Raw genomic sequence first — 27,531 nt, 5'->3', positions numbered from 1 at the left:
AAACAAAAGTAAGTGCAGTCTGAACACCGATCTAAACAGCTGCTGTCTCGACCTCCAGATACAATAACCAAACTCACGTGTAGATTTGATTTGCAACGCCGCCATGTGGTGTTGATTTTGTGGGGGAAGGGGTTGAACGACTGAGAATGATTGTGAGACTGAGTGCGGAATCATTTCGGTTGCTAAACAATATAAGGCCCTGTGGACCTGCAGTGCAAGAACCTGGGCAAACTTAACATCCTCAGGCAGAACAGAGGGAGTTACAACCTCAACCCAACCTCTAAGGGTGCAACATCTGGGTAATATCATTGCCTTATAGCTAATTGTGCATAGCGGTCTTTAACAATCAATCTCGATTAGTCCGAGCTTTGAAAGAAAGTAATACAACAATGTGTGCTGTTGCATACAGCCAGGCCACATTTTCTCATGATCCCATTCATCATGCACTCAAGCAGGAGAGAAACATTCCTGATCTTGGCCGTGGTCTGTTTCCACCCTGGAGCTGTTGTTCATGGCCCCGAGTGAGGCGTTCATCCAATTTAAAGAAGCATTCAGAGTGATAAATTAAGCTTGGTCTGATTTAGATGCTGCAATGTGGGAACCATTATTATAGAGTGAGATATCTACATTCTTACATCATGTCTGAATGGTGCCATGATTAAGAAGGACTGTGTGTCTGTATGGAATACAATTCAAGACTTCATTAAAACAATAACATTGACGTTAATCAGCATATGTTCCTCCAGGCTTTTTATTGCATGAATTGTTTTATCAGGACACGTGAAAAAAGAAAGTTTTTAAAAAGAGGGTTAATATGACAATAATAGGGGGTCGTCTCTGTTTGGAAATGCTAAAGATCTGATTGGTAACAGAGTTTGGATGTTTTATAGTCCAGTACTGATGTTGTTTCATTTCATGTTCATTTTGTTGTACCCGTAGCTAGTTATTGTTTATTTGAACGTGTCTTAGTCACTCAGAATGACTCGCGTACTGTACAACATAAACACTGCACTAAACCTGCTCCCTGCTATTAGATGGAAACACACACACACACACACACACTAGGTATCTCTCTCTCTCTCTCTCTGTACTTACCTTTCTGAGAGAATATGAAAACAATGGTCAAAAACAATATTTCAGCCCATCCTATTTTTCACTACAGGAAAGCTAGAGAATTAGTCTGACCAAACAGAACTTGCAAAAACAGAAAAAGAGAACACTTCACATATCATCAATAATATCAATTAACAGTTGCCCTTCTGTGTTTTATAAATGGTAGTTTATTTTAACATGTGTTTCATAAAAACCATGTGTCTTTATTTCCCTAAATACATTTCATTCTGATATTTTCTTATTGTAAAAGGGCAGATTTATTTATCAATTAAATATATTCAACAAATAGAAATGTATAAATAAGCCTGAAGGTTCATTACTAATCTTTAAAATAACAGTTGTCATGTATGACCACCTGTTTATGTGAAAGAAATGCCTTTATTGGGTCTCAACAACTGAACAATCTCCATGAGGACCGAGAGAACTCCACCCGCTAATGAAGGCCATATAAGCTGTGGAAAATGTGCAGTAAATGGACCGTTTCCCAAGAATGACTCATAATTGATTATTGACTAACGATATGACACATAAAGAACGCATAAAGTGCCAGGGAGACGTTCGCGTAATTTCTGATAAAATAGACAATATATATTTAAAACAATAAATCCTGATTGGACATTCATTATGAATTAATTATACTTGACATTTCACAATTTGTTTTAAATTTACTTTATTTAACATTTTATATTTTCTTTGGAGAAAAAAGTTCAAGACATTTGTTTTACTTTCCACATAGAAATCCACCAAAGCAGAAATAAAAGCTGTTTAACACCGTGAGGAACGCCACCGTTCCTGATGATTGACAGTGAGTTACAGCCAATCCAGCGCCTGTCCGTGATTTGCGCGAGCCAATGAGCGTCTAGTATTCAATGTTTGCGGAAGTTGTGGCGCCGTTGCCCGCGCGCGCTGCTACTTCGGACGACGCGTTTAGCTGAACATTTCACTAAAAACGAACAACATACCTTTCAAGGGATGACATTTGTTGACCTGAATACATTTTACACCGAGAACAATTCAAACATCAATTTTGTTCTGACATTGTTATAAACGCGGAGCCCACGTGGGCCACTGCTGGTGTGTTGACACGTTACATCCCGTCTTTAATCAACCGGGGTCACGTGTCAGCTAACGCGCTGTCGTTGCCCAGATGAGTTACGAACTGGAGGCTGACATGAGCCCATCGAAGCGGCTCCGCGACGCAGAAAATGAAGCAGAAGCAGCGACCGGAAGTCAGGAGGGGGAGAGGGGAGCGGTGGACGTGGTGGGTGACAGACTGACGCCTCCCTGACACAACGAACATGCATGTAACGTTCCCGAGATAAAGCAGGATGAACCGCAGGATGTGCCAGCTTGAGGAATTTGGCCATTTTAGGTGTCAATATTGACATTTTAAGCTATTGATTGAATTATCTTGATAATTTGCACCATAATGTAAACACTCAAAAATGTATCCCTAATCACTGCTGCTGAGCCCTGTGAGTTGGCTGAGTGTGTGTTATCCTTTCTGTGGTATCCACGGTTGCTTGATCATGCAATAGTTAGTTGAACTGACCGTCCAATCTGTCTGTGTTTTCTGTGCTCAGAGTGTTGCCATGCCGATGTACAACGCCTCCACTTGGCTGGATGAAGGCCTGCAGGCCATCTTACACCAAGACTTCTCGGGAACCATGGAGCTCTCCGTCTTTGACGATGCAAGCACTGTAAGTGTGTTTTTATGTTTGCATATTTACAGGCACATGTGTAATTTGTCTAAAAAATAATGAGAAGTCAGTTGAAGTTCAGTCTGTGTCTGTGTGTGTGTGTGTGTGTGTGTGTGTGTGTGTGTGTGTGTGTGTGTGTGTGTGTGTGTGTGTGTGTGTGTGTGTGTGTGTGTGTGTGTGTGTGTGTGTGTGTGTGTGTGTGTGTGTGTGTGTGTGTGTGTGTGTGTGTGTGTGTGTGTGTGTGTGTGTGTGTGTTCTTTAGGATGACTCCAGGAAAGTGGTGGAGGGTTGGAGGGAGCGACTGGAGGCGAGGGGCATCTCCGTGGTGATCTCCGGCCACAACTCGGCCCAACCCAGAGGAGGTCAGTAGACTTGGAGGTTGATTATCTTGTCAAACTTTGACCTCACAAATCAATTTTCTATAGAAGACAGAGAGATGAATGAGATGTGAAACTTTGAAACATTCCCATTTGTTTTCTAATTCATTCTACTTTAAAAGTACACCTACTAGCTTTTTCTAGAGCTTTTAAACGTATCTCGTGTTCGTAGCTCATAAATCCCCAGACTCTGACATCTTCCCACTGGATGCTTTACAGTTTTGGTCGGGTGTTTACAGACAGCTGACATTGTCTGTTTCTGGGGTTCTCGGTGTGATGCTGTGAAGGCAGTTAAAGTAGGTCAAGAGCTCAAGAAATTGGACCTTGTCTTAAAAATATATTGTCAAAAAGACTATTAACTCAGGGAGTGGCTGAGAAAAATGAGTAAGATATGTGATAGGGCTGTCAGACAAAGAAAATTCTTAGTCGACTAACACAGGAATTGAAAGAATAAAAAATCTAAATAAAAAGAACCACTTTAAACCGTGTTTCTACCAGAAATGTGCTTGTAACATTTTATTTATTTTATTTATTTATTTTATTTATTTTATTTATTTTATTTATTTTATTTATTTTATTTATTTTATTTATTTTATTTTATTTATTTTATTTATTTTAAGACAAAAGACAATACATAGACATAACTCCTAGAGGATGACAAAACAGGACGAGTTTAGAGTTTTTTTTATATTTCTCTGATTAACGAGGAAGGAATAACATTCACTGTTTCATTCATATGATGGTTTGGTCTCACGTTTGACATGTTGTTATGTTTAAGTGTTGAACATAATAATGACTTACACGTGGAAACATAAAAGTTGTTTACAGAAACGTATAAAAAGCAACAAGTAACATGAACATAAACCTACTTCTTCTGTTTTTCAGTGGGATATGCAAAGAATAAGGCAATAACTCAGAGCTGTGGACAATATTTGTGCTTTCAGGATGCGGTAAGTGTGTGTGTGCATGTGTGTGTGTGTGTGTGTGTGTGTCTCAGCAACTTCTTGACGGACCTGTCAGAACTCATGACTAATGAGCTGAGCGCAGTGTTTGATGTATGTGTGTTTTACGTGTTTATGTTCATAGAGTGGCATCTATTGTCTTAGAAACAGTGCTTTGTCAACCACAACATCTACATCTGTGATCTCTGTTCAGATTTTTTTTAAATATAACCGCTTGAGTTATATAAAGTTGATCAAAGACTCTTTTCTACTGAAAGAATAACAGACTCAATAACAACCAGCAAACTTCGCCCATTTTTTGCAATTTGTGTACATGATAGCTAAATGTACAACTACAGCAAAAATAGTCATAAATACCTGGCCAATAATGCTGATTCTTATTCTGATACAAACCCTTTTTTGACGTATTTGTTGAAGTGTGTTTGTAGAGCACACTCTTATACAAAAACACCACAAAGGTGTTCAGAGAGACATCACATAAGTAACGTATTGCACTTATTGTAACCTGCTGTGTACTTAAAATGCGAACTAAAATGAATGTGCGGTATGTGTGTGACTTGATACGTGTCGTTCTCCAGGATGACGTCATGTTGCCCCAGAGAGTTCGCCTGCAGTACGAAGCGTCTTCCCTCCACCCAGACACTGTAAGTTCTCAAGTATTTGCTTACTAACTTCCTTTCCTCCTTCACCCCTCCTCCCCTCCTTTTCTCCTCACTTCTTTCACACCCCTTCCCCCTCTCTCACTCTCTCTCTCTCTCTCTCTCTCACTCTGACCAACCCCTCCCCAAAAGATATGCACGGTTGTGTGTGTGAGCGTGTTTCTGCGCTCGCTTCCATGCCGTTGGAATGCAGAACAGTGTGAGTATCCGGTGTTGCTGCTTTCTGTGGCCTGCCAGGTCAGAGGTCAAAGGTCAAGTTTGAGAGGGAAGTGAGGGGGACAGCATGGAGACAGTGGGCTTGCCGCCCTGTTCAAACAGCATGCCTCTTTTTTGTTATGGCTGTAATATTTTACGGTTCTGGATATAAATATGGTCCTCTGGCATGTTATTCAGTTTTGTATAAGCTCCTCCTTCTTTAGCGCCTCTTAACTTCTCCTCGCTCTCCTCTGAGATGTGGCCTGTACGTATGAAAAAGGGTACAACTGGTAGTTGCAAATACATTTTCTGTCAATCAACTAATACATTAATTGAGTAATTTAATATGACATCATCAACAGACTTTTTTTTTACAAAGAGTTTAAGTAAAAGATTCTAACATAGATTTGACTTTGTAGTTGTGAGAGTATTTATTCATAAATGTACCTTTTAGTCTGAAGATCTATTCCAGCTTAACACTAAACTATAAAAACATGAATACTTACCGACTACTGACGACTATTGCAGTGTGTTTCCAAAAGCTCAGCCAATGTTTTCAATGTTTCCCGAAAGAAAAATATTCTTCACGCTCACATGGCGTTTGTGTGTTTTCCTGACAGCTGATTGGCTGTAAAGTTCAGAGGGTTCCGGAGGGATCGACGGAGCGCTACACTCGCTGGATCAACACCATCACTCAGGATCAGCTCCTCACGCAGGTAAATACCCGCCACGCTCGTAACCGCATGTGTGTGTGTGTGTGTTTGGGTGTATGTATGAGGTCATTCGGCAGGCAGCCCCCAGGTCACACAGGAACAGGATGCGTACCTGCCGTCCGCAGTTTCCACGGAAATGTGACAGTGGCATTGGGCGGAGGACGCAGCATCACTCGTGACCCCCCCCCCCCCCCGTCCATCCCGGTCCTACCAGAGGAAGCGGGTCACGCTGCCAGCTGTGTGCTGAGAGACGTCCGTCGTGGAAACTGTTGCCAGTGGAAACGTTTATCTCTCAGGCCAAAGAACCACAAGCTTGTTTTCTGTTTTAACGGCTCCTGAAACCCACGTTTTGATATGCAACATATTTTTAAATTGCATCAGTGTGTCAAAGTTCCTGTAAACAAATCCATCTCCAAAATGTAAACGTCCGCCGTTACTTTGCCCACTCGCCCGCATTTGATTTCATAATCCGGGATTTAAAAAACAAACAGAAAAGGGAGGAGTTTCCTTCTGGTTCAGATGTTGAAATGAATAAATATGGGAAGTTGTTGTGATGAGTCAGAATCCAAGTGTCCTCTTCCAATCCACAGCGAAAATGTATGACTCTATAATCGCTCTATTATTTAGTAACATCTTTATCGTCTAGTTAATCACTATCTGATAGGTGATATATATGTGTGACACCACTAGCAGCATTTCTATTTACATAGAGATGGAAGTTTAGTATTTCTGTCTGAACAAAACACACTGTAACCATGGATACAAGAAAACCTGGACATCCATTACCCTAACCATGACCGCTAACAGCTCCATCCTGAACCTCATTCCATCCTTAAACCAAGTCTTTACCCTCAGATGTAATAGTATAAGTTATGGGGACGTGCATTTGGTCCCCGAGAAGAAGCAAATCCCCACAACGTGACTGTGTGATCTAATGTGTGTCCCCACAAGACGGGTAAAACACAGACACACACCGTCTGCATAACTCCTTAGCAGGCATTCCTGGATATTTATGCGATATTAGGTTTCATGGAGCATGAGAATGAGATCATACATTGATTCTGCAGGCGGCTCGTTTCCCTTCCCATTTTATGTCTTCGCTTTATCCGCCTTTACTTCCAGTTTCTGGGTAAAGGAATATAATCTAAATGAGGTAAACCAGAGATTTACTCGGGGCGGGGCTCCTTTAACGTGATCCAGAGGTGAACCCAGAGTGTTCATCTGCAGGACATTAGATATGGTTCAAACCTTCCACTCTGACTTCTCACATCCACACCAACTCTCTCTCTCTCTCTCTCTCGGTCCCATGATTTCCTAGAACTCATTCTTATTCATTCTTTTGGCTCCAGCTTACATCTGCAAAATGTCGCAATATTACAACAGAAGGGAGAGAAGATGTACTCATAGGTGGATCTACACCCACACACACACACACACACTAGATTCTGTCCAGCTGCTTCACTGGCTGAATCCAGATGTTTTTCACAATGTTCTTCATCTGCAATGGATTTCAGTTGTGCAGCGTTTAACTTCAACCAAGAACAGTCACACACACACACACACACACACACACACAGCACACACAAAGAGACACACAGCACGTGAAGCACAGTGGTATAGTTGAAGGAGGAAACTACTCAGCCTCAAATGACCCACCGATTCAAAACGCAACAACACCACAAAAACACAAAACACACACGAGTAGAAGAAAGGGAGAAGACGGCCGCGGTGGATTGAATGAGTTGGTGGTAGAAAGAGAAATAAAAGAAGGTGCTGTCATGTGTTCCTAGAGTGTTAAAGACAAACAAAGTCATTAGTCAGAGATCATTTGCGAGAGGATGGAAGTGTGTGTGTCCTTCCTCTGCACACTCCAGGAAGCACACACTTCTGTGGGAGACCACATGCGGCTGCACTTTGAACTATTTTGTTTGCGGGATTAGAAGTTTCTCTGTTTGACTGAGAAGCCAAATGGGAAGTTTCCACCAGCTGAGAGAGAGAGAGAGAGAGAGAGAGAGAGAGAGAGAGAGAGAGAGAGAGAGAGAGAGAGAGAGAGAGAGAGAGAGAGAGAGAGAGAGAGAGAGAGAGAGAGAGAGAGAGAGAGAGAGAGAGAGAGAGAGAACGAACACTACAATACAGTATTCTACAATGATTTGCAATTGATCAAAGGAAATGTTCCCGTTATCCCAAATGTTGTCCTTATGAATGACTTAAAGCTATTTAAAAAAACATCAGCGAATGATTTATTGAATAAAATAAAGTTCATTAATGGTGCACTTGTTAAAAAGTGGACGCTCATTTTAATTCATATTACATTTATTCAGTGTGAGTGTTTTTCAGTTGAGCCTATAGCTTTACTTTACAGCACACATCATCAATGACCAAAAAAATTGGAAGGTGATTTATAACATATATTATTATTTATAATAACATGTATAATGATTTATAATATGTATATTAAATAAAAGGAATGGCTCCTAGAATTAGTCCTGATGACGGCACTACAGCAGTATTGGAAATTCCCATTTTCACAGAGACATAATGGAGGAGTGTGTGCGTGTGTGTGTGTGTGTGTGTGTGTGTGTGTGTGTGTGTGTGTGTGTGTGTGTGTGTGTGTGTGTGTGTGTGTGTGTGTGTGTGTGTGTGTGTGTGTGTGCGTGTGTGCGTGTGTGTGTGCGTGCGTGCGTGCGTGCGTGCGTGTGTGCGTGCGTGCGTGTGGGTGTTTGTGTGTAAGGGTGTCTGTGTTTCGGTATTTCTCGAAATGCGTGACATCTCTGGCTGAGTGGGGGAATGTGACGAGTCAGGACTACGGTGTACTCGTCCTTCTGTCGTTCCCTTTTAGTCTCACTTCTATAAACTCATTTTGGAGAGTTGCATGTCATATTTTCTGTTCCTCAGTACCATCAACGAGTCCTGTAGAATCACACTTTGACGTTTATCCAACATCAGATCATTTTTATGACTACCACTCTTATTATTTTTAATTTACTCAAAGCTTCTTATTAATCTTATGCCCACTTGTACAACCCTGCATTGGCAGATTGTTTTTTAATGAATTCATCTGAATGTCATTATCTTAGAAAAAGACAACAACAGCAATAAATATGAGCTGTACAAAATGTATGAAACTGAACAGCGTCAAAACATCAGATGTCTGTATGAACGTCATGTGATCAAAGATCAGGCTGCTGACTACCCAGTGTGTGTGTGTGTGTGTGTGTGTGTGTGTGCACATAACAACAAACAGCGTTGTAACAACCTGTTGGTCATCAGATACCTCCCCTAAGGGTGCACACCCTGCCCCTGGGGGCCACCCCCCCACATGGGGGTCAAAGGCTCTTTTCTGACACCCAGAAACGTCCCAAACGGCTCATTAGTAGTGATCTGCTTAAAATAGAGCGAGACGTGACCCCCATGGACACTACTCAGTATTATATGACTGATATATTGTAATTCCTGGATTGTGTTTATCCAAATGTTCCGTGTTCACACTCTGAACTGTTCTCTCGTCTCAGGTGTACACGTCTCACGGGCCCACAGTCGTCATGCCGACATGGTTCTGCTCGAGGAACTGGTACCTGACGGTTGGACCGTTCGACGAGGGAGGCAAGGTGAGAGTATATACACGCCCAGACGACTCCCAAAGCACTTCCTGAATCCGTATTCTGTCCTTCCCTCAACGGACCCGGCCACTGCGTCAACATGTTGAACCGAAGAATGTTCCACCGGAACTCCCCTGAGCTCCATTTGCACATATTCAGTGAATTTAAATGTGTCACAGCTATAAAAGGTCCTCGTCAACCTGTATCTCACACTCTACCTCCTCCTCCCTAGGGAGTCCCAGAGGACTTGCTCTTCTTCTACCAGAGTCTTCGTCGGGGAGGGGGCGTGGCCAGGGTCGATCAGAGCCTGCTGGTGTACCGTTACCATGAGAAAGCCACCACGCACTCTGTTACTGAGTCAGTCTCACAACACACACACCTTCCCCTGCTACACACACACACACACACTCGGACACAGTGTTGATCCTCTGCATTCTCACAGCTGCCTGCTGGCATCCTAGATTTTCTGAAGGCTCGATACTCTCACACACAAATATGCGCATGCCTGCCCACAGACGCATGTTTTTATATTCTCAAGATATGTTGGATGTGGAATTCCAGACACTTTCCCAGCGTATGCATCTGGGTTTTCAACCTCTTTACATCCCTCTGTGGAATGCTCAGTATCTCTCGGACGCCGTGGGAATCGGATCTTGTTGTGAATCGTGTGTGTGTGAGACTGTGCCTATGTAGTGTCCCCAAAAGTCATGAAAACAAGCCTGTGTGTGTGTGTGTGTGTCTGAAGGGTCTGACACGCCTGCCTTCAGCGAGGTCATGTGGTGTCTGCAGGTGCGTACGAGGGCCTCAAATGTTAAAGCACGCCAAAGGAGAAGGTCCTTCCTGGCTCCCCCCCCCACACCTCCCTTCCTTTCATCCCATCCTTCCTTCCTTCCTTTCTCCCCTGCGTCTGTCCGCCGCTCGTATATCTGCCCGTGTTGACGCACTCCTTAACCGATCGTCCTCCTCTCCGTCTTCATCTATCATCGCTCTATTTTCGGACGCCTATTTCAAGCTCGCCCTGCCTACTTTCCACTCTCCCCCACTTCTTGACACTCCTTCCCATCCAAAGCCGACCTACTTCCTCTCTTCAGCCAAATAAAACCATCATCTTCTTGCTCTCTCCCTCCCTCACACACACACACATTGTGTAATTGTAGAGTAAGTAAGGTAAGGTGAGAAGTGGGTTTTAAAAAAGTTTTTACGATGCCAAACAGTAACTGAGAGGAGAGGCTTCTCGACACAGGCTGTGTTTATAAATGTGAGCGTGTGTACCAAAGTGCATGGAAGTGTGTTAGCCTTTTGATCTGCAGGGTGTTAGGGGGATGAAGGCTTCAGCATGTGTCTACAGATACAGTTTATAGTCAATCTCTGCCACGTTCCTGCCATGTCTTAGAATCAAAGCCCAGAAGAAAATGTCGAGAAAAGTAGACCGGAGACCACCCGCGCTCCACCACGGTGGTGGGTTTGTTTGGCATATGAGGCCCACTGGTCCCAGTAAGGCGGAAGATGAGAGCGGAGAGCCTCCTGTGAATGTGTCCATACAATCACTCAACATCTCTGTCTGTGTGTGTGTGTGTGTGTGTGTGTGTGTGTGTGTGTGTGTGTGTGTGTGTGTGTGTGTGTGTGTGTGTGTGTGTGTGTGTGTGTGTGTGTGTGTGTGTGTGTGTGTGTGTGTGTGCGGTGTACAGCTGTGGATATCATTCAAAGTGCAGGCAACAGGAAAACTAACTAATTTAAAACAGGCACAATTTGACCATCTACTTGAAAAAATCTGACTGTGTCGAGATTCAGTCGTCATTTCTATTTAATTTTGCAAATGCTTTTTGGAAAATTTATTTTAAAAGTATTTTAAAAGCAATGTATGAAGGGAAAAAAAGCGTTTTACAAAAAGAATTATGCAAACAATATTTACAATTTTTTCTATTTTTGTTAAGCTACCTTCTTCTGTGTCCATCCTCTGATCCTCCGTTTCCAGGGAAACCATTTGGAAGCTGCGAGTGGACTTCTTGCAGGAGCGAGTTCTCAGCCAATGGGAGAGCTTCACCATATGGAACGCCGGGAAGCAGGGCCGGAAGCTGTACCGAAGCCTGAGCTCGACCAATCAGGAGAAGGTATGCCACCTCCAGCTGTGCAGTCAGATGTGAAACACACAGAATTGGTGGGGAAAGTCTTGGTGTGGGACTAGTGGCGGCTGGTGAATTTTTTTGGGGGGGGGGCGCAGTTTAAATATCACTCAACAATGAGAAGAAAAGAGGTTTTGAGTAGAATATTGTAAAAAACAAAGCTTTATTTCAAGAACACACCGTGCTCAACACTGTCCAATAACAACTATCAACACACTATAACTTTGGGCATGAGAGGTTCAGAGCAGCTTTAAGGAACATTGGGTTGGGTTTCAGAGGTTTGCAAAATAAAAGAGGTTCAGAGCAGAATAGAGTCAGAAAGAGATGCAGCACATGTTACATTGGGTGACAGAGCAGACCCACTACTGTAAAGAAAAGTAGCCTCCTCTCTTTAACCCTTGTGTTGCCTTAGGGTCATTTTGACCCGAATCAATATTACACCCTCCCCCCGCCTTAGGATTAATTTGACCCCATTCAATGTTTAATGTCGGTGTTCTTTCGGTAGTCAACAAACAAACATAAAGTGCCTCACACTTAAACTTGGAAAACAATATTAATTCTAATAATTTTCTGGAGGTTTCAATTGCTGGCGTCAAATTGAACCCAAAGGGTAAAATATGTTAGTAAATATAAAGGTAACAGGAGGGTGAAACATTGAATCGGGTCAAAATGACCCAAAGGCGGGGGGAGGGTGTAATATTGATTCGGGTCAAAATGACCCTAAGGCAACACAAGGGTTAAAGTGGTCACTTTACTCTCTGGTTAAAGTCAATCATGTCTGTAACCAGCCTGTTTCCATTATTCTTGAGGGAATGTGTCTGTTTTTCAGAACTTCGTTGTGTTTCGATGCCAGTTCGGTCTCCTTCTGCTGACTGTAAACAGGGTTAGCTTCAGGCTGTTAGCGAGTTAGCTCCATGCTCGTAGCTAGATAACTGCGGCAAGATTCGTGCTTTACACTTGTCTGCAGCTCTTTAGATCCCTCCCCCCGTTGTAGTCCAGAGAGTTTCAGTACCTTTGGAACAACAGACAGGGGAAACTAAACAGCGCATTACTGACTGAGCCTCCAGCTGACAGCTCCGTTAGCTACCTGCTCGCGTAGCTCCGTGGAGCTCTCTGGGCTGAGGGAACGATACCGGTCTCTGATCTGCCGAATAGTCCAATCACGTGAAATAATAAAACGATGTCATTGGCCAGAGCGCACATTTTTGCGACACAAGATTCACGTTTCATCCGCCAATGTGAAGCCGGTCCTTGCCGAAACGACTGAAATATTTTCTCGATGCCGTACACACACGTTAGATCGCCTCGGAAAAGGGGAGGGGCTTCTCTCCGTGATAATGGCGATATATTATATTTTTTCACATTAACTTAAGTGGTTGTTGACAGGCTGACGGTCTCCCACACACATTTAGCGCGTCAACACGGTATATTTACTATTTAAATGATTTGGCATATAATGTTTTTTGACAGGATGTTTTTTTTTTTTTTTTTTTTTTTTTTCCCATCTACAAATTTTAAGAGGGGCGGCGCCCTAGCGCCCCCTATGGACGAACCGCCACTGTGTGGGACGTGAGTGTGTGCCGGCTTTCACCGCTTTATGCTGCATTTTTCAGGTGAAAGCTTTCTGTGACGTCGACGACAACAAGATCCAGAAAGGCTTTTACACATATGAGGACTCCAAGGTGAGGCCAGCCACTGGGACACCAAATACGACCAGTTTATTGTGATTTAATGTGACGCCCGCCAAGATATGAGTGCAAATTATTGGCCATCCAGTTAGATTTCAACAATGATTTATTTCTCTTAATATTGTCCAGCAAAGGCCGAAGCCCAAAATCCCCGTTCTGCACTACAAAGACGCCGCCGCGCCCTTCATCGTGTGTGTTAAACTGGTGAGCAGAAGACTTTGTGTTGTGTGTTTGGTGTTTCTGACCCCCTGTCCCACAAGTCTTGTAATCTAACTTAACAACATAATGATCAAGGGCGTGTGCCCAGCACAGGACATAACACACACACACACACACACACACACACACACACGCACACAGAGGGGGCAGTCAGGAAACGGGTAGCGTCAGCACCCTGATCTTTGATCACATGACGTTCATACAAACATCTGATGTTTTTTCCACTGTTTATACTTTGTGAACAGCTCATACTCATTGTTGTTGCTTAGTCTTTTCCCAAGATAATGACTTTCTCCTTTTATTCTTTAAACAAATTCTTTAAATTAAATTTCAATCACTCACTCACACACACACACACACACACATCCTGCTGTTCTGGCAGCCAAATCACTAATTGCCTATTTATCACCTCCTAGCCAGATTCAGACGTCAAATCTAGACTGACCCCACCTACGGGGGCTACTAATTGCTCAATTATGGGAATTGGGAGAAGTAATTATTGTCAGAGGACAAGGAGACCTGGACTCAATCATTCTCCCTCTCCCATTCTCTGTGACACACACACACACACACACACACACACACACACACACACATTAACACCAACACCTGGACTGAATCACACCAGTTTGTTTATGCCAAGTTGTCAAATAACTTTAATCGACAAATATTCAAATAATTTAAGCCTTGTAAAATGTTTCCACGGTTACACCAACTGTGTTGTTGGTGAGTCTGATTCTCTAAAGTTTGCAGATAACCTTTAACTTGAGTTAGTTAAAAACACTGAAAACAACAAGACTTTAATTAAAAAGATAAAGATAATGGAAGTGTGGAAGACCAAACAATAATGCTTCCAAATATGCTGTTATGTGTGGATTGACCTTCCACCCAGTGTTCTGTTCCTTTTGTTCCTCTCATGTTGTTTTTGTTGTTGTTGTTGTTGTTTCATCTGTAGGACATGACAGAAGGCGTTCTGGAGGAGAACCTCAACTCCTTGCTGCTGAAGGAAGGAACAGATTTCTACCATTTCAACTGACGGCTCAGAGACACGGAGGCAACGAGAGGAGCCCTGCGGCTTTAAGGGGCTGAGAGGAATGCTCACCAACTGAGGAAGAGGCAGGTGATGATGAAGAGTGAGCTGAACACTGGGACACGGTCAACAACACCAAGACCAGGGAAAAAGAACTCATATGGATCTAGAGTGTTAAAAGATGCATCTTGTGTGGGGAAAATGAAAGTTCTCAAAGTTGCAAGATCTGCTGCATTAACATAGTTTTTTATGGCGGGTGTGGCTTATTGATGATGGATGTGAAATAATACATCATTAATGAGAAAAAAATAACAATTACATTCTCCAAAATGTGAACCCAGCAGATTAGAGTTGCTGTCGGGCATATGTGAAACGCTGTCCAGTACGAGGGACAGCTGCGTAACTTCATTGATTACATATTAATTTTTCTTGCTATGTTTCATGTTATTTGCTGCGACGGAAACGTCGACAATTCCTGAGAGCAGCCTCTCTAATCATGAAAGTAGAAAACAATTATACATCAAATGAAATGAAATGTCCACATGTGTGCCGGTCTCTAAATCTAAGAAAATAATTAATTCGGGTGATGGGTGGATTATTAATGCGTACGCGCCGATTCCGATGACGTCAGAGCCAATCCACAAGTCTCTGTTGGTTATTGTTGTTGGATGAGACTGGAAACGGATAATCTGGCTCCGTCCAACCGTTACCTCGAAAACGCAACACAAATAGGATTTTAAAAACATCAATATGTAGGTTATATTCCAAACTATTTATTGGTTGAGGAGCGCAGTTAATCCAGGTTTTTGTGAATGTTTACTCTCTAGATATAAAGCAGATATAATTCCTTTATGAGCTTTAGAAGTAGTCGTATGGAGATTTAGATTTTAGTTCCATAAAACATAAGATAAACACCTCATGGCCATTGCTCTTGATCTTCTCGTCTCATTAAAAGCCAAAAAGAGAATATCAAACTATTCCTTATGAAGGTTTCAACACGCTTTATTAACCTGACATTAACAGAGATTACCGATTGCCAATGTTGACCATAGGAGGAATACAATTGTATTGTGTTTTCTAATCTAATGGTGTTTGCCAGAATTTACACTTCCACTTGCGTTGAGAGGAAGGGAAGCTGTTGGAGTCGGCGCCTCATCACAGAAGGTTCAACTTATAAAAGCGTGGGATGTTTTATGACCGGAATCACACGGGTTTCTCAACAGCCTCGATGCAACCGTGCAAAATCAGATACACGCACACAGCTGCTTCGAATGTACCAACATGGACACGGCACGTATTAGTTTGTCTTTCCCTGGGTCGCTTATGAACTCTAAAGAACAATAACCTCTTTAGGAGAGCACAGTTCTGATACATAAACACCCACAACAAGTTTATTTTACCTCACAGCGTGTAGAGTTTCTTCTGCCCGAAGGTAAACAGACCTTTCCCCACAAAATCTCCCCGGTGTTTCGTGGGTTGGCGGCGTGGTCTGCCTGACTGTAAGTCTGGCCGCAGCAGTCTGTGTGGGCGGGGGTCTTCAGCTCTGTTATGTTCACTACCTTTGTTTGTTATTCTGAACCGAGCACACAGTTGCACAGTGGTGTGAATGCATAGACTCGCCGTGGGCTTGGATCCACTGAGTTTGATAAATTGCAGGACTGTTTGGTCTGATTCAGCCGGGGGGGGGGGTTGAGGTGGAAAAACCAACCCCAAGCCTGTGCCACCCACAGCACAGGGCTGTGTAGGAGCTGAGAAAAATATCACATCCACCTCGCACTCGGCCTCCACCTAGACCCCCCCCCCCCACACACACACACACACACACACACACACACACACTCTGCGTGTTTCAAACCCTCGAACAAGAAGTGTGATTCTTTACAGCAGGATTACAACCGACTATATTTGTTTTGGATCATTGTTATGATTAGTTTCTTGATAGGTTTATCGATTTAAACGAACAAAAAAAACAATCAATAGTACAAAATGTTCATTACATTTTCCTTAAACCCAAAGTGACACATTCAAAACATTTGCTGGTTTTGTCTTTTCCAACTACTGATGTTATTCTGCTGATGTTAGCATGCTAATTTTAGCCTACCAATTTTAGCCTACCGATATTAGCATGCTGATGTTAGCATGCTGATGTTAGCCTACTGATGTTAGCATGCTGATGTTAGCATGCTGATGTTAGCCTACTGATGTTAGCCTACTGATATTAGCCTACTGATGTTAGCATGCTGATGTTAGCATGCTGATGTTAGCCTGCTGATGTTAGCATGCTGATGTTAGCCTACTGATGTTAGCATGCTGATATTAGTCTACTGATGTTAGCATGCTGATGTTAGCCTACTGATGTTAGCATGCTGATGTTAGCATGCTGATGTTAGCCTACTGATGTTAGTCTACTGATATTAGCCTACTGATATTAGCCTACTGATGTTAGCCTACTGATATTAGCCTACTGATATTAGCCTACTGATGTTAGCATGCTGATGTTAGCCTGCTGATGTTAGCATGCTGATGTTAGCCTGCTGATGTTAGCATGCTGATGTTAGCCTACTGATGTTAGCATGCTGATGTTAGCCTACTGATGTTAGCATGCTGATGTTAGCCTGCTGATGTTAGCATGCTGATGTTAGCCTACTGATGTTAGCCTACTGATGTTAGCCTTCTGATATTAGCCTACTGATGTTAGCATGCTGATGTTAGCCTACTGATGTTAGCATGCTGATGTTAGCCTACTGATGTTAGCATGCTGATGTCAGCCTGCTGATATTAGCATGCTGAGGTTAGCCTACTGATGTTAGCATTGAGCTCAAAGCACTGCTGTCCTTGAGTTCAACACACACTGAACGCATGTGTCACCTCTGCTCACCATGCCTGTTGCTAAATATTTGAGTAACACAGGTCCTCGCTGTCATTTATATTGAAAGTATACACAGTCATGGAGCTATAAGGTGCTTTGGAGAAATGTCCACTAAATGGACGCCATATATTTTCTATTGTAACAAACCAAGGCGTTTTGTTTAAGTAAGCCCACGCGCTGTCTCCTTACATCCTGTCTCCTTTACCCACTCTGCCCTCATGATAAAGCACTTGGTAGATGATCAGAGCGAGCTCTAATGGAGAAGCTATGAGGGAGACTCGGAAAGAGAGTAAACAGAGATGTAGTCAGTGTTTACTCTCCGTCCCTCTGCAGACATCAGACCTGATAACACACGCACACAATGAATGACCCTGACCCTGGAGCCTCCTCGCCCTCACCGGTCAAATAAGTAGACAAAATGCACACACACACACACACAAACACGCACATGCACTTAGACAGCTGTGTGTTCTCCGGCAGTGCAGCTGATAAGAGAAAGAGATAAGAGTCGCTGTGTTTGGGTGAAGAGCTGACAGAGGTCAGACACTGAAGGCTTTTTATTCACCTGGAACTTTACCACATTCCTTTGTTTCAACATCTGTGTGTGTGTGTGTGTGGGGGGGGGGGTGTACGTCTGTCTGAAAAGTGACTGAAAAGAGAGATCGTCAGTGGTTTGCGATTCTTCTGCTAGGTAAAGGTAAATTAGATTTAAAGTGCTTTTATTTGTCGATGTATTATTATTGAAATCAATAATAAAACGTACTCCTACCTGCATACTGTACATTTTTAAAAGAACAAGATTTATTTTTTAGCAGGCGTTACCACAGCTTTACACCGGACAGCTCGTGACGCCGCAGTCTTGAAGTGGGAGGAGTGAGCGAAGGCGTATTCAGTGGGCTTCCACCTGTAACCTCACCGGTACCTGACCACAAAGAGTCAAACTATTGTTCAAATAGACAAGGAAGCTCACAGAACACGTGTGTGTGTGTGTGTGTGTGTGTGTGTGTGTGTGTGTGTGTGTGTGTGTGTGTGTGTGTGTGTGTGTGTGTGTGTGTGTGTGTGTGTGTGTGTGTGTGTGTGTGTGTGTGTGTGTGTGTGTGTGTGGACAGCCGCAGTGTTCCTGTTGTCGGGCCGCTTGAGAGGAGCCAGGTGACGTGAGGGGGAGCAGGTCAGAGGCTCGGCTGCTCTGTAAATACTTCACATGGTGAAGGAGCACATGAGGTCAAACAGCACCTCAGCACCTCAGCCTCCCTCTGCCGTGGTGACGTGATTAGACTCGGGCCAGACTCCCTCAGAGAGAGAGAGAGAAAGAGAGAGAGAGAGCTTACCTGAGCTAGTAGGAGTCATTCTTCAGTCAATTATTTTATTTATTATTTATTTGAGTCACCTTTTATGAAGTTTAGTTGCAACTAATCACGTTAATTCTGTGTAATAAACAAAAACAAAAATTTCGATCAGTAGTAAGCCATCAGTTAGGGTTGCTGGGTTGTGACAAATCGCCGGTGTCCATCCTTTAAAGCAGTTATACATGTTAGTAATCCATAAATTCTTGGTTTTTAATTTTGATCTGCAGCCCTGAAGTGGTCAGGTTTGAGGTTTTAGCTTTATTTTTATTATACAATACAGTATTCTACAATGATATGCAGTTGCAATTGATCAAAGGAAATGTTCCCGTTATCCCAAACGTTGTCCTTATCAATGACTTAAAGCTATTTAAAAAAACATCAGCGAATGATTTATTGAATAAAATAAAGTTCATTAATGGTGCACTTGTTAAAAAGTGGACGCTCATTTTAATTCATATTACATTTATTCAGTGTGAGTGTTTTTCAGTTGAGCCTATAGCTTTACTTTACAGCACACATCAATGACCAAAAAAATTGGAAGTTTGATTTATAACATATATTATTATTTATAATAACATGTATAATGATTTATAATATGTATATTAAATAAAAGGAATGGCTCCTAGAATTAGTCCTGATGACGGCACTACAGCAGTATTGGAAATTCCCATTTCCACAGAGACATAATGGAGGAGTGTGTGTGTGTGTGTGTGTGTGTGTGTGTGTGTGTGTGTGTGTGTGTGTGTGTGTGCGTGCGTGTGGGTGTTTGTGTTTAAGGGTGTCTGTGTTTCGGTATTTCTCGAAATGCGTGACATCTCTGGCTGAGTGGGGGAATGTGACGAGTCAGTATAACATGCTTGCTGTTCTCACTGGTTTCTCACGGGAAAACCACCCGGGACCCAAACAGACGTTTAGAGCACACGCGTGAGACTTCTGTTCACGTCAGAGACTTTCTTCTTTTCCGAAGAGGTCGACTAGTGAAACAACACATGAGCGATCCAGCTCCATTATGGGATTAGAACACAGAGTCACTTACATCCCAGTGAGGATTATGTCAGGTAGCGCATTAAGTTAAATATACATATTCCTACAATTACACATATTATATACGATTATATAATTACAGTGTTTATGATGCGGACCCTGCCTGCGGAGGTTTTGGTGAATGTGTGTGGGAGTCATATGCTGCGGCTCCAGAAATACATGCTGCTCTAATTTTCAATGCAATAATACGACCCATCTGTTTATGGAGCCAGCACGCACACACAATACACGTCTGTACTGTCTCTCTCATCATGAGACCGGGTACTGAATAAAGAAGCAATTAACTTTGAAAGCTTGGCAAACACGTGGACTTGGTTAAAAAAAATCAAATCTTTCGTGAAACATAAAAGACAACGTTGTTCTCGAGTTTACAGGTTTGGTTTTACTTGAATGCGTTTGTATTCGTGCATTTGGCCACGTGGGCCACGTTTCTTTTATTATTTAATATATCTTGCTATCTTACTATTCTAACTTTACTTCTATGATGCTCTGAATGCTCTGACTCAGTCACAAGGTCCAGTTTCATCCGAGTAAAAAGTGTGATGGCATTTCTCAGCTCGGGGCCTTTTCTCTCTGCGCTCTGCACACGTCTTCCGGGGGGATGTGGGCGTGGCTTGGAGCTCGCGCTCGCGTGTCACTCAAGTGGAGTCTGCAGCTGGCACGCGCCCCCGGTGACGTGAAGCGAAGCGCAGAGAGCAAACGGATTTTTAAACAAGCCGTCGACCCGCTGCGCGCGCTGCGCTCTCCGCTTCTTACAAAAAGTCTTGTCAGATATGTTTTTCTGCCGCAAACGGAACTTTCTCCTCGACTGAAATCGCCATGTAGCGTGCGCGCGCCGACGGAGCTGGATATATATTTTTTGTTACGGCATCCGACGGTTCGGGAGCAGCGGAACAGAGCGCGCGACTTGCTGGTTCGGTGTGTGTGTGTGTGCGGGACTTCGGTGACCCGCGGGGGGCGGACGGGCCACGATGCTCCGGCCGTGGGCTGCGCACTGGATCACAGCGGTGCTCCTGTGCCGGGCGGTGGCGCAGTACTCCAGCGACCAGTGCAGCTGGAGAGGAAGGTGAGGATGACGCCGAAGGACGAAGGACGTGTCCGTCTCGGGTTCGGAGCAGCTCACGCGCGCAGAGTATCGCGAGCGATGTTGCTCTCACGGGCAACAAAGAAAAAAAGAAAACACAAACTTTGCGCAAAAGTCAGCGATGTCATCGGCATGTTAAGACTTTATGAAAGATGATCGGAGGGAAATTGAATCACTTCTGTTTTGATATTTCACTTTAATTTACTGTTCGCTTTAATCCTTTGGATATTGAAAAGTGCAAATTAAACTTCAGTCGTGAGAGGGAGGGAGGTCTTTGAAGTGGCTCTTATGTGCATTATTACTAGAGGAGAGTTTTTAGAGGGCTTAAAGGACTCATTAGACGCATAGATGTTTGATTATGATTTAATTTAATCTTCAGGAAGGTCAAAATAAAAAAGTGACTTTCCTTTTCTGGTGCAGATCCGCAATGGAGACCGTTGAAGATGTGTTTTTTCCCGCTGCTGCTACTTGTGGTTACTGCTCGGACACTTTATGGCTTAAGAAATCAGTCATTCACAATATCGTTATCACAAGGTTTTACTCACATGTATTACTCAAAGAGGAACATTAAATCACAAATGCAGAGATATTCTTCCATTTGACTGAGAGACTAGTACCTCTACAATATGCTCTCTTTAAGATTTTGTAAACGTATGATCAGAGGAATGTCTCCGCTTCAGTTCCTATCTTAAGTAAATACAGCTATATGGCCTCTTTGATCACTCCTCCAAGTCACCAAGTCATAAAATATGAAAGCCGGTGCTCCACTGTGTTGTAACGTGTACCATGCAGTGACTTCTTACGACTTAATAGCCCACTGGGTTCCTGGTGTTGATGGAGCTTATGCATCAGAGACAAGCAACCACATCCGTCCACAGTGAGAGGTGTTTTTCTTGGCACACAGCTGCACCCGAGTTGCTCTTAATGATTGTTTCTATATCATTAAATCCCTTCCACATGTTTCTCTAACAAGCAATTTCACTCTCTAATCCTGAATCCAAGCTGCCTTTTTTGTTGGTCGTTTTGACATCTGAAACATATTTTTGTATCTGTCTTCTCATCCGCAGCGGTTTGAGCCACGAGACTCATCGTCGGGATGTGGAGCAGGTCTACCTGCGCTGCTCTCAGGGCTCTCTGGAGTGGCTCTACCCCACAGGAGCCATCATCGTCAACCTGCGGCCAAACACGGAGCCCGCGGCGGGTCACGCGGCGGGTATTCACGTGTGCATCAAACCCCACACTCACTCCCAGGTAAGAGTATACGACACCCGAATGTTAGCGTGCAGGCGGCGCGGCGCATCGGATGGACGGAGCTCACGCGTGTCCTCCCGGCGCTCCGTGTTCAGGGCTCTCATTTGTACCTGGAGCATAACGGGGATCTGAGGATGCTGCTGGCCGAGCAGGACCAGGCTCGGGGGACCGTGCACTGCTTCAGCCTGGCCGAGGGCGCTCTCTTTGTGGAGGCCGTCCCTCAGGCGGACATCAGCCGGAGGATCACGGCTTTCCAATACGAGCTGGTGTCCAGCGAGGGGCCCGGAGCACACTTGTACCCATACCTGCACCCTGGTCTAGGTGAGAGATGTAAATCAGCTATTCTTCAATATGTTTTCTTACATGTGTGATGAAGAGATTTAAGTACATAAACATATGGTGCTTACTTATGGCTTTAAAATACTTGTATTTATATTTTAATCTACTGTATATCTCTATACTATTATAATTCAGAATCAAAGTGAGTTGTTTTCCCTCCCCAGCTACAGTGGAGTCTCAATTAGGATCAGCTAGTTGCATATGATGTGGTGTTATAGTAGGGTGACCAGATTTGAGTTTGTGAAAAAGAGGACACTTCGTCTGGGGGGGGGTAGTGTATAGCATGCCGCACAAACAACAAGGCAACTAGTGGAGGCGGCAAGGTGCTCCGTGTTGCCAGATTGGAGATGGTGAAGTATCGTACCAAAGGCTCAAAATGGTCGTATTTGGAGGATAATTATCGTGTATCTGGCAACCCTGAGATCGGTCGACCAATGACTGTTCTCTCTACCGTCAGAGCTCGCGCAAGAAGGTGGAACGTAATGGAGATACCATTTCCAAAACTTGTAAGGGGTAAATACTAGTTTGTGAAAGACCCAGAGAAACACAAATATCCGACGAAGCAAAATCCCGGACGTTTTTTGGAATCCCTGCCGGACGCATTTATAGGTCTCAAAAAGAGGACGTCTGGTCAGCCTAGCTATAGATTAAACTGCCTTCGGACACTTTTTGGGAATTAACAAAAAAAAGTATAAAAGAAGAAGTACGCGTCACGAGTCCGCCTCAGCTTGTGTTCGTACTGAAGCTTTTTTTTTTTTTTCAAAGTAAGTTTCAGTTCTCTTCAAGTTGTTGTGTAAATTAATCGAATCGGTCAAAACGGTCTGTTGAACGCCGCGTGCCCGACACTTCACTGACATTAAGTGGAGGTGACTAAAGACCACGTTACCGCCCGTTTCTTCATCTCACTTCCACGTCGCCCCTCGCTGACACCCGCTCCTCCCCCACTTCCTCACTCCCACACTCCCTCGTCTCAGTCAAACCTATGAAAACAAGCAGGCCAATCAAAAGGTTACGTCGGGGTCAAGCACTCGGGTCAGAGCATCGTCTCTCAACTGTCAATCAAGAACAGACCTCCGCCGCGCCAAAGCAGGGAGTGTTCGGTCGCCCACCCGTATGAGCGAAGCGTTGCGGTAGAGGGGGGGGGGAGAAGGCCGCTCTGCTTTCCTAATGAGACAGAAGAGAGCTCGTCCAATCCTGTGCGTTTTATAGCTGTTTTTATAGCTGACGGGGTCAAGGGGTAATTCTGCGATTACGTCTCTTACCTCACCTGCTGTTTTCATTCTCTCTGGATGTCTCTCTCGTCTCATAAACACCCGCCATCACAGAGGAAAAGAGAAGGACTCGGACACAAAGGGGGAAACATGGCGATGCAGATGCTCGCGAGGAAGGAAAATGGAATCGTGGAAATAAGAACTTGTGTTTGTTTCTCGTGTTGAAAGTATGAAACGTTTCATGTTTTCTCCTCTCGTGGTTTCCGTTGTAGTCACCTGTGAACCCTGTTCGGACGACGAGGTCCTTATGGCTGTGTGTACCAGTGACTTTGGTAAATACACACACACACGCATGCACATTCTAGGAATAGTTTGACATTTTAAGAAAGTATGACTTCCTTTCTCCCCAAAGAGTTCGACAAGAAGATCGACACCGCTCTCGTGTCGGTGCGGTAAATATGAAGCTGCGGCTGCTGGTTAGCTTAGCTTAGCATCGGGGCCGGGAACAGGATGAAACCGGTCTCGATGCACTGAAGCTCACAAACACGTTTGTTAAATCTGCACAAAAACCAAAGTGTATGAACCAAGAGTTGCTGTTGTGGTTCCTCGCCGGGACTTCGGCAAGCTACTGTCTTCAGTCCTAATGCTAAGCTAAGCTAACTGGCTCCAGCTACATATTCACCACAGAACTACAGACGATAAGAGAGCAAAGGCTTTGTGTTGTTTAAAGGAGGCATCATGCCACCTGAATGAGTTCCATGTTAACAGCAACGCGAGTAGATCTAGAGTTAGCAAACTGCCTCAGTTACACAACTAATTAACACTAATGCTAACGTTAGCCACCCGTAGCTACCTGTCATATCAGACCAAGTCAGGCTGTAACTTCAACACCCTGTGCATGAAGTGGATTAAACTGAGTGAGAAATTGTTTTATTGCTTCATAATTGACGTGTAAAAAGAATATTATTTTATTTCTATTTTAAACATCGTCAGTTTATGTATTTATTTGAACACACCAATCAACCCGGGGGTAAATGTGTCGGTCTTAGCGAAGGTTACATTTCAACCGTAGTCCCTGTGGCCAGATATTACAAGCCATCGCTAAGGAAGACAATGGTTATCACATGGTTGTCCCTCTTTAATTCATACAGTTTAATTTGCACTCCTTCATTAATGAATTAAGTCTCCTTCCATGTATCTCTCTTGTCCCCCGCAGCTGGCAGCGGCGTCTTCGGAGGCGTCGCGCCCGGTACCGACGGCCACTCTCCCGTCGCGGTGACTCTGAGTCGACTGTTTCGCCAGAAGAGCCGGGTGTTTGCTCGGGGCGGAGCCAGAGGGCGGAGCTGGCGCGGCCGCATCAATGTACCCCAACGGTGCGGCGTGCGGCCGGGAGGCGGCGAGCACCTTCTGACCGGCTCGGTCCGCTTCGGCGAAGCCTGGCTCGGCTGCGCTCCTCGCTACAAGGACTTCCAGAGGCTGTACGTCAGAGCGCGGCAGGCGGGAACAAACCCCTGTGAAGTCGACACGGAGCGAGCGATCGCGCCCAAACACGGCGGAGAGCGACGCTGAGGAAGATGCAAAGAGGAAGATGCTCACATTTGGAGGGTGGAGCGACATCATCTTCCGGGCCTGGCCGAGCGAGACGCAGGGCTTCAAACCCCCGGGCGTCTTTAAAGGAGACTTCTTTCAATGCCGTGCAATTTATTGTCGCCTTGCAGCGGAAAAAAACCCATCGGTGCAGTTGGAACGTTTTAGCCAATGAGCTGCCGGCTAAAAGGTCCCCGCGTGACTGTGGACTGTGTGAATATGTTCGTGAGTGAGTTCGACGATGAGCTTAAATGAATGTTGTGCCTAAAGGTTTGTGTTTTAATTGTGGTGACGATACTGCTCGTGGGATCATTCTCGAGATGAGTGTTTTGCTTTGTAAAAAGCTTTCTGTAAAACGTAAAGAGTCTTCTGACAGAAGTGTACCGTATGCAGCTCTATGAGTCTTTATGTGCCGAGTGCGTGTGGGTTTGGCGAATGGGTTCACAGGGTCTTTTATATTTACAACAAATAAAAATAAAACATCCTTCAGCTTGTCTTTCTGTGGAAGAGGTAGATGTGCTAATAGCTTCCCCTGTGGAGCTTTAAGGAGCCAGTGTGTGTGTGTAGCTGAGAGAAAATACATTTGCCAACCAAGCCATCCAGGTCACTCATGTGGCCAGATATAAAATAAAACTCTTAGCTACATCCTTTTTTTGGCTCAAAAGCATTCACAGCTGTCGCTATGACAACGACTGTCTGACGGATGGATGTTAGAGGCTGTTGGAGCTCGATGGACGGACGGAGGTAGAGCGCTGAAAGCACAGGCGGATGTGTGAATGACCTTAGAGGGTGTATGTGCCCCTCTTCCTCCGCCTTCTGGCAGCAGTTGTGTGTGTGTGATGCTTTCCCTCTTTACTCAGGAAGAGCAAGAATGGATGGAATGTCCCCTCCCACACACACACACACACACACACACACACCTCCATCAGCAGAGACAAACCATGTGTGCTGTTCTACACAGGAAACACAACCATTCTTTATACCTGACGATAATCATGTTCAGCACGCATGTGTGTGAAACTGGAGTTTTTTTCGTAACGCTCCCACTGAAGCGCCAACGTTTCGAGTTAAACCCGGACAGGTTGAACAAAGAGTCGCCAAAGCAACGGAGGCTGAGATATCCTGACTTCTGACGTGTGTTCAGACAGAGCTTCCCATCATGCAAATGAATTTGTGTATGAGACCCTCCCTGCCTGGTAAACACCCAACATCTTTCTAACTCCCAGCCTGCAGTTTAAAATGTGTGAAAGTATTCTCTCGAGTGTGAAGAGAGCTTACGCTGGATGACTAAACCGGAAGAGTCCCGTGTAGACGGAGGAGACATTAACGCATAGCTTAAGATGGAGCCTAAAGACTCAAGAGGGTCACCTATATATACAACGGTCCCCCCCTCATACCATGTGTGTGTGTGTGTGTGTGTGTGTGTGTGTGTGTGTGTGTGTGTGTGTGTGTGTGTGTGTGTGTGTGTGTGTGTGTGTGTGTGTGTGTGTGTGTGTGTGTGTGTGTCTTGGGCAGGTTGAGACGACCACAACACACGCGCCCTGCACACAGCCGTCATGCAGGCCGGCCACCGGGAAGAAACCCAACCCAGCCGTCAACACCCAGCACTCCTTGGCGACCCCAGCTGGCAGCGGCCCAGCTCGCCCTGGCATCGTCTCTAATTCGGGACACACTTATCCCTCCGCACGCGGGTCTCAAGGCAACCTTTCTGTGCGAGAGCGTGGAAACAGTTTGTGCCGCAGTATGCGAGAGGCACAGCTGAGCGGTCAGCTGCGGGGGAACGGCTGAGCTCCGGGAGAACGCGGCACGCTTTCCCCAACATATCCGTTACCGCCGGCATGTCGCTATGCACCGGTGCTCAGGGCGCGGTCGTGGTTATAAACGGTGGCACAATATTTTAGGTTATTATGAGTATGTCTGGATTCTACAGGAGGGCCAGAGTAAATATGTGAGGATTAAAGTGTTGGTGAAAAAATATGAGGAAGGGTTATTTTGTCACCTTGTGTTATCTTTCAATCCAATCTGAGAATAGTTTTGTTAATTGTTATTACAATTCAGTTAATCATTTTAGAAATTGATTCTGGCAGGTGAAGTTTGAACTTAAAAAGACTATAATTATCCTGTTGTCACACTGTGATATGATGTTGTATATGTCAGTTGATGGTAGGGAAAATATTTTAAAAATATATTAAGTTGTTAATATTGAGAATTCTTTTAACTTTTCCATTTTAAGTACACCTTCTGAAAACATTTGACTTATCTTGGAGGGGCGCACAGTAGACTGAACTTATACTTCATCTATTTTAATGTGTGTTATTTGATGAGTACAAGAAGAACTTTCTTTCTAAAAACAAGACGCTCTGCACTTTTTTATAATGCAGACGTATTTATGAGTTGGCTATGAGATGCCAGTAATGTACAA

At 44.2% G+C, this 27,531-nt stretch overlaps 1 protein-coding gene across 5 annotated transcripts; it reads left to right on the top strand.

The window, feature by feature from the left end:
• Positions 1 to 173: 173 nt before the first annotated feature.
• LOC130189657 (UDP-GlcNAc:betaGal beta-1,3-N-acetylglucosaminyltransferase-like protein 1) lies at positions 174 to 25,596 on the top strand. 5 transcript variants are annotated; one of them, XR_008830848.1, is made up of 13 exons: positions 174 to 299; positions 2,697 to 2,813; positions 3,076 to 3,175; positions 4,076 to 4,140; positions 4,731 to 4,796; positions 5,627 to 5,722; positions 9,232 to 9,327; positions 9,551 to 9,675; positions 11,294 to 11,429; positions 13,055 to 13,123; positions 13,259 to 13,333; positions 14,304 to 14,468; positions 21,789 to 21,873. XR_008830848.1 is itself a non-coding variant. In XM_056408569.1 (12 exons), exons 1-11 carry the CDS (start codon positions 2,261 to 2,263, stop codon positions 13,327 to 13,329), a joined length of 1,050 nt encoding a protein of 349 aa, XP_056264544.1. In that variant the 5' UTR covers positions 750 to 2,260; the 3' UTR covers positions 13,330 to 13,333; positions 14,304 to 14,392. The 5 variants fall into 5 exon arrangements, 3 of the variants coding, with proteins under 3 accessions (XP_056264544.1, XP_056264542.1, XP_056264545.1); XR_008830847.1 differs by lacking the exon at positions 174 to 299 and adding an exon at positions 751 to 2,374; XM_056408569.1 differs by lacking the exons at positions 174 to 299; positions 21,789 to 21,873 and adding an exon at positions 750 to 2,374 and having other exon boundaries at positions 13,264 to 13,333; positions 14,304 to 14,392.
• The last annotated feature ends 1,935 nt before the right edge of the window (positions 25,597 to 27,531 follow it).

Source organism: Pseudoliparis swirei, chromosome 24 (genome assembly GCF_029220125.1).
Source record: "Pseudoliparis swirei isolate HS2019 ecotype Mariana Trench chromosome 24, NWPU_hadal_v1, whole genome shotgun sequence".
NCBI classification, from domain to species: Eukaryota; Metazoa; Chordata; class Actinopteri; order Perciformes; family Liparidae; genus Pseudoliparis; species Pseudoliparis swirei.
Note: the sequence above shows the minus strand (reverse complement) of the source record. Positions and strands in the feature narration are given on the sequence as shown.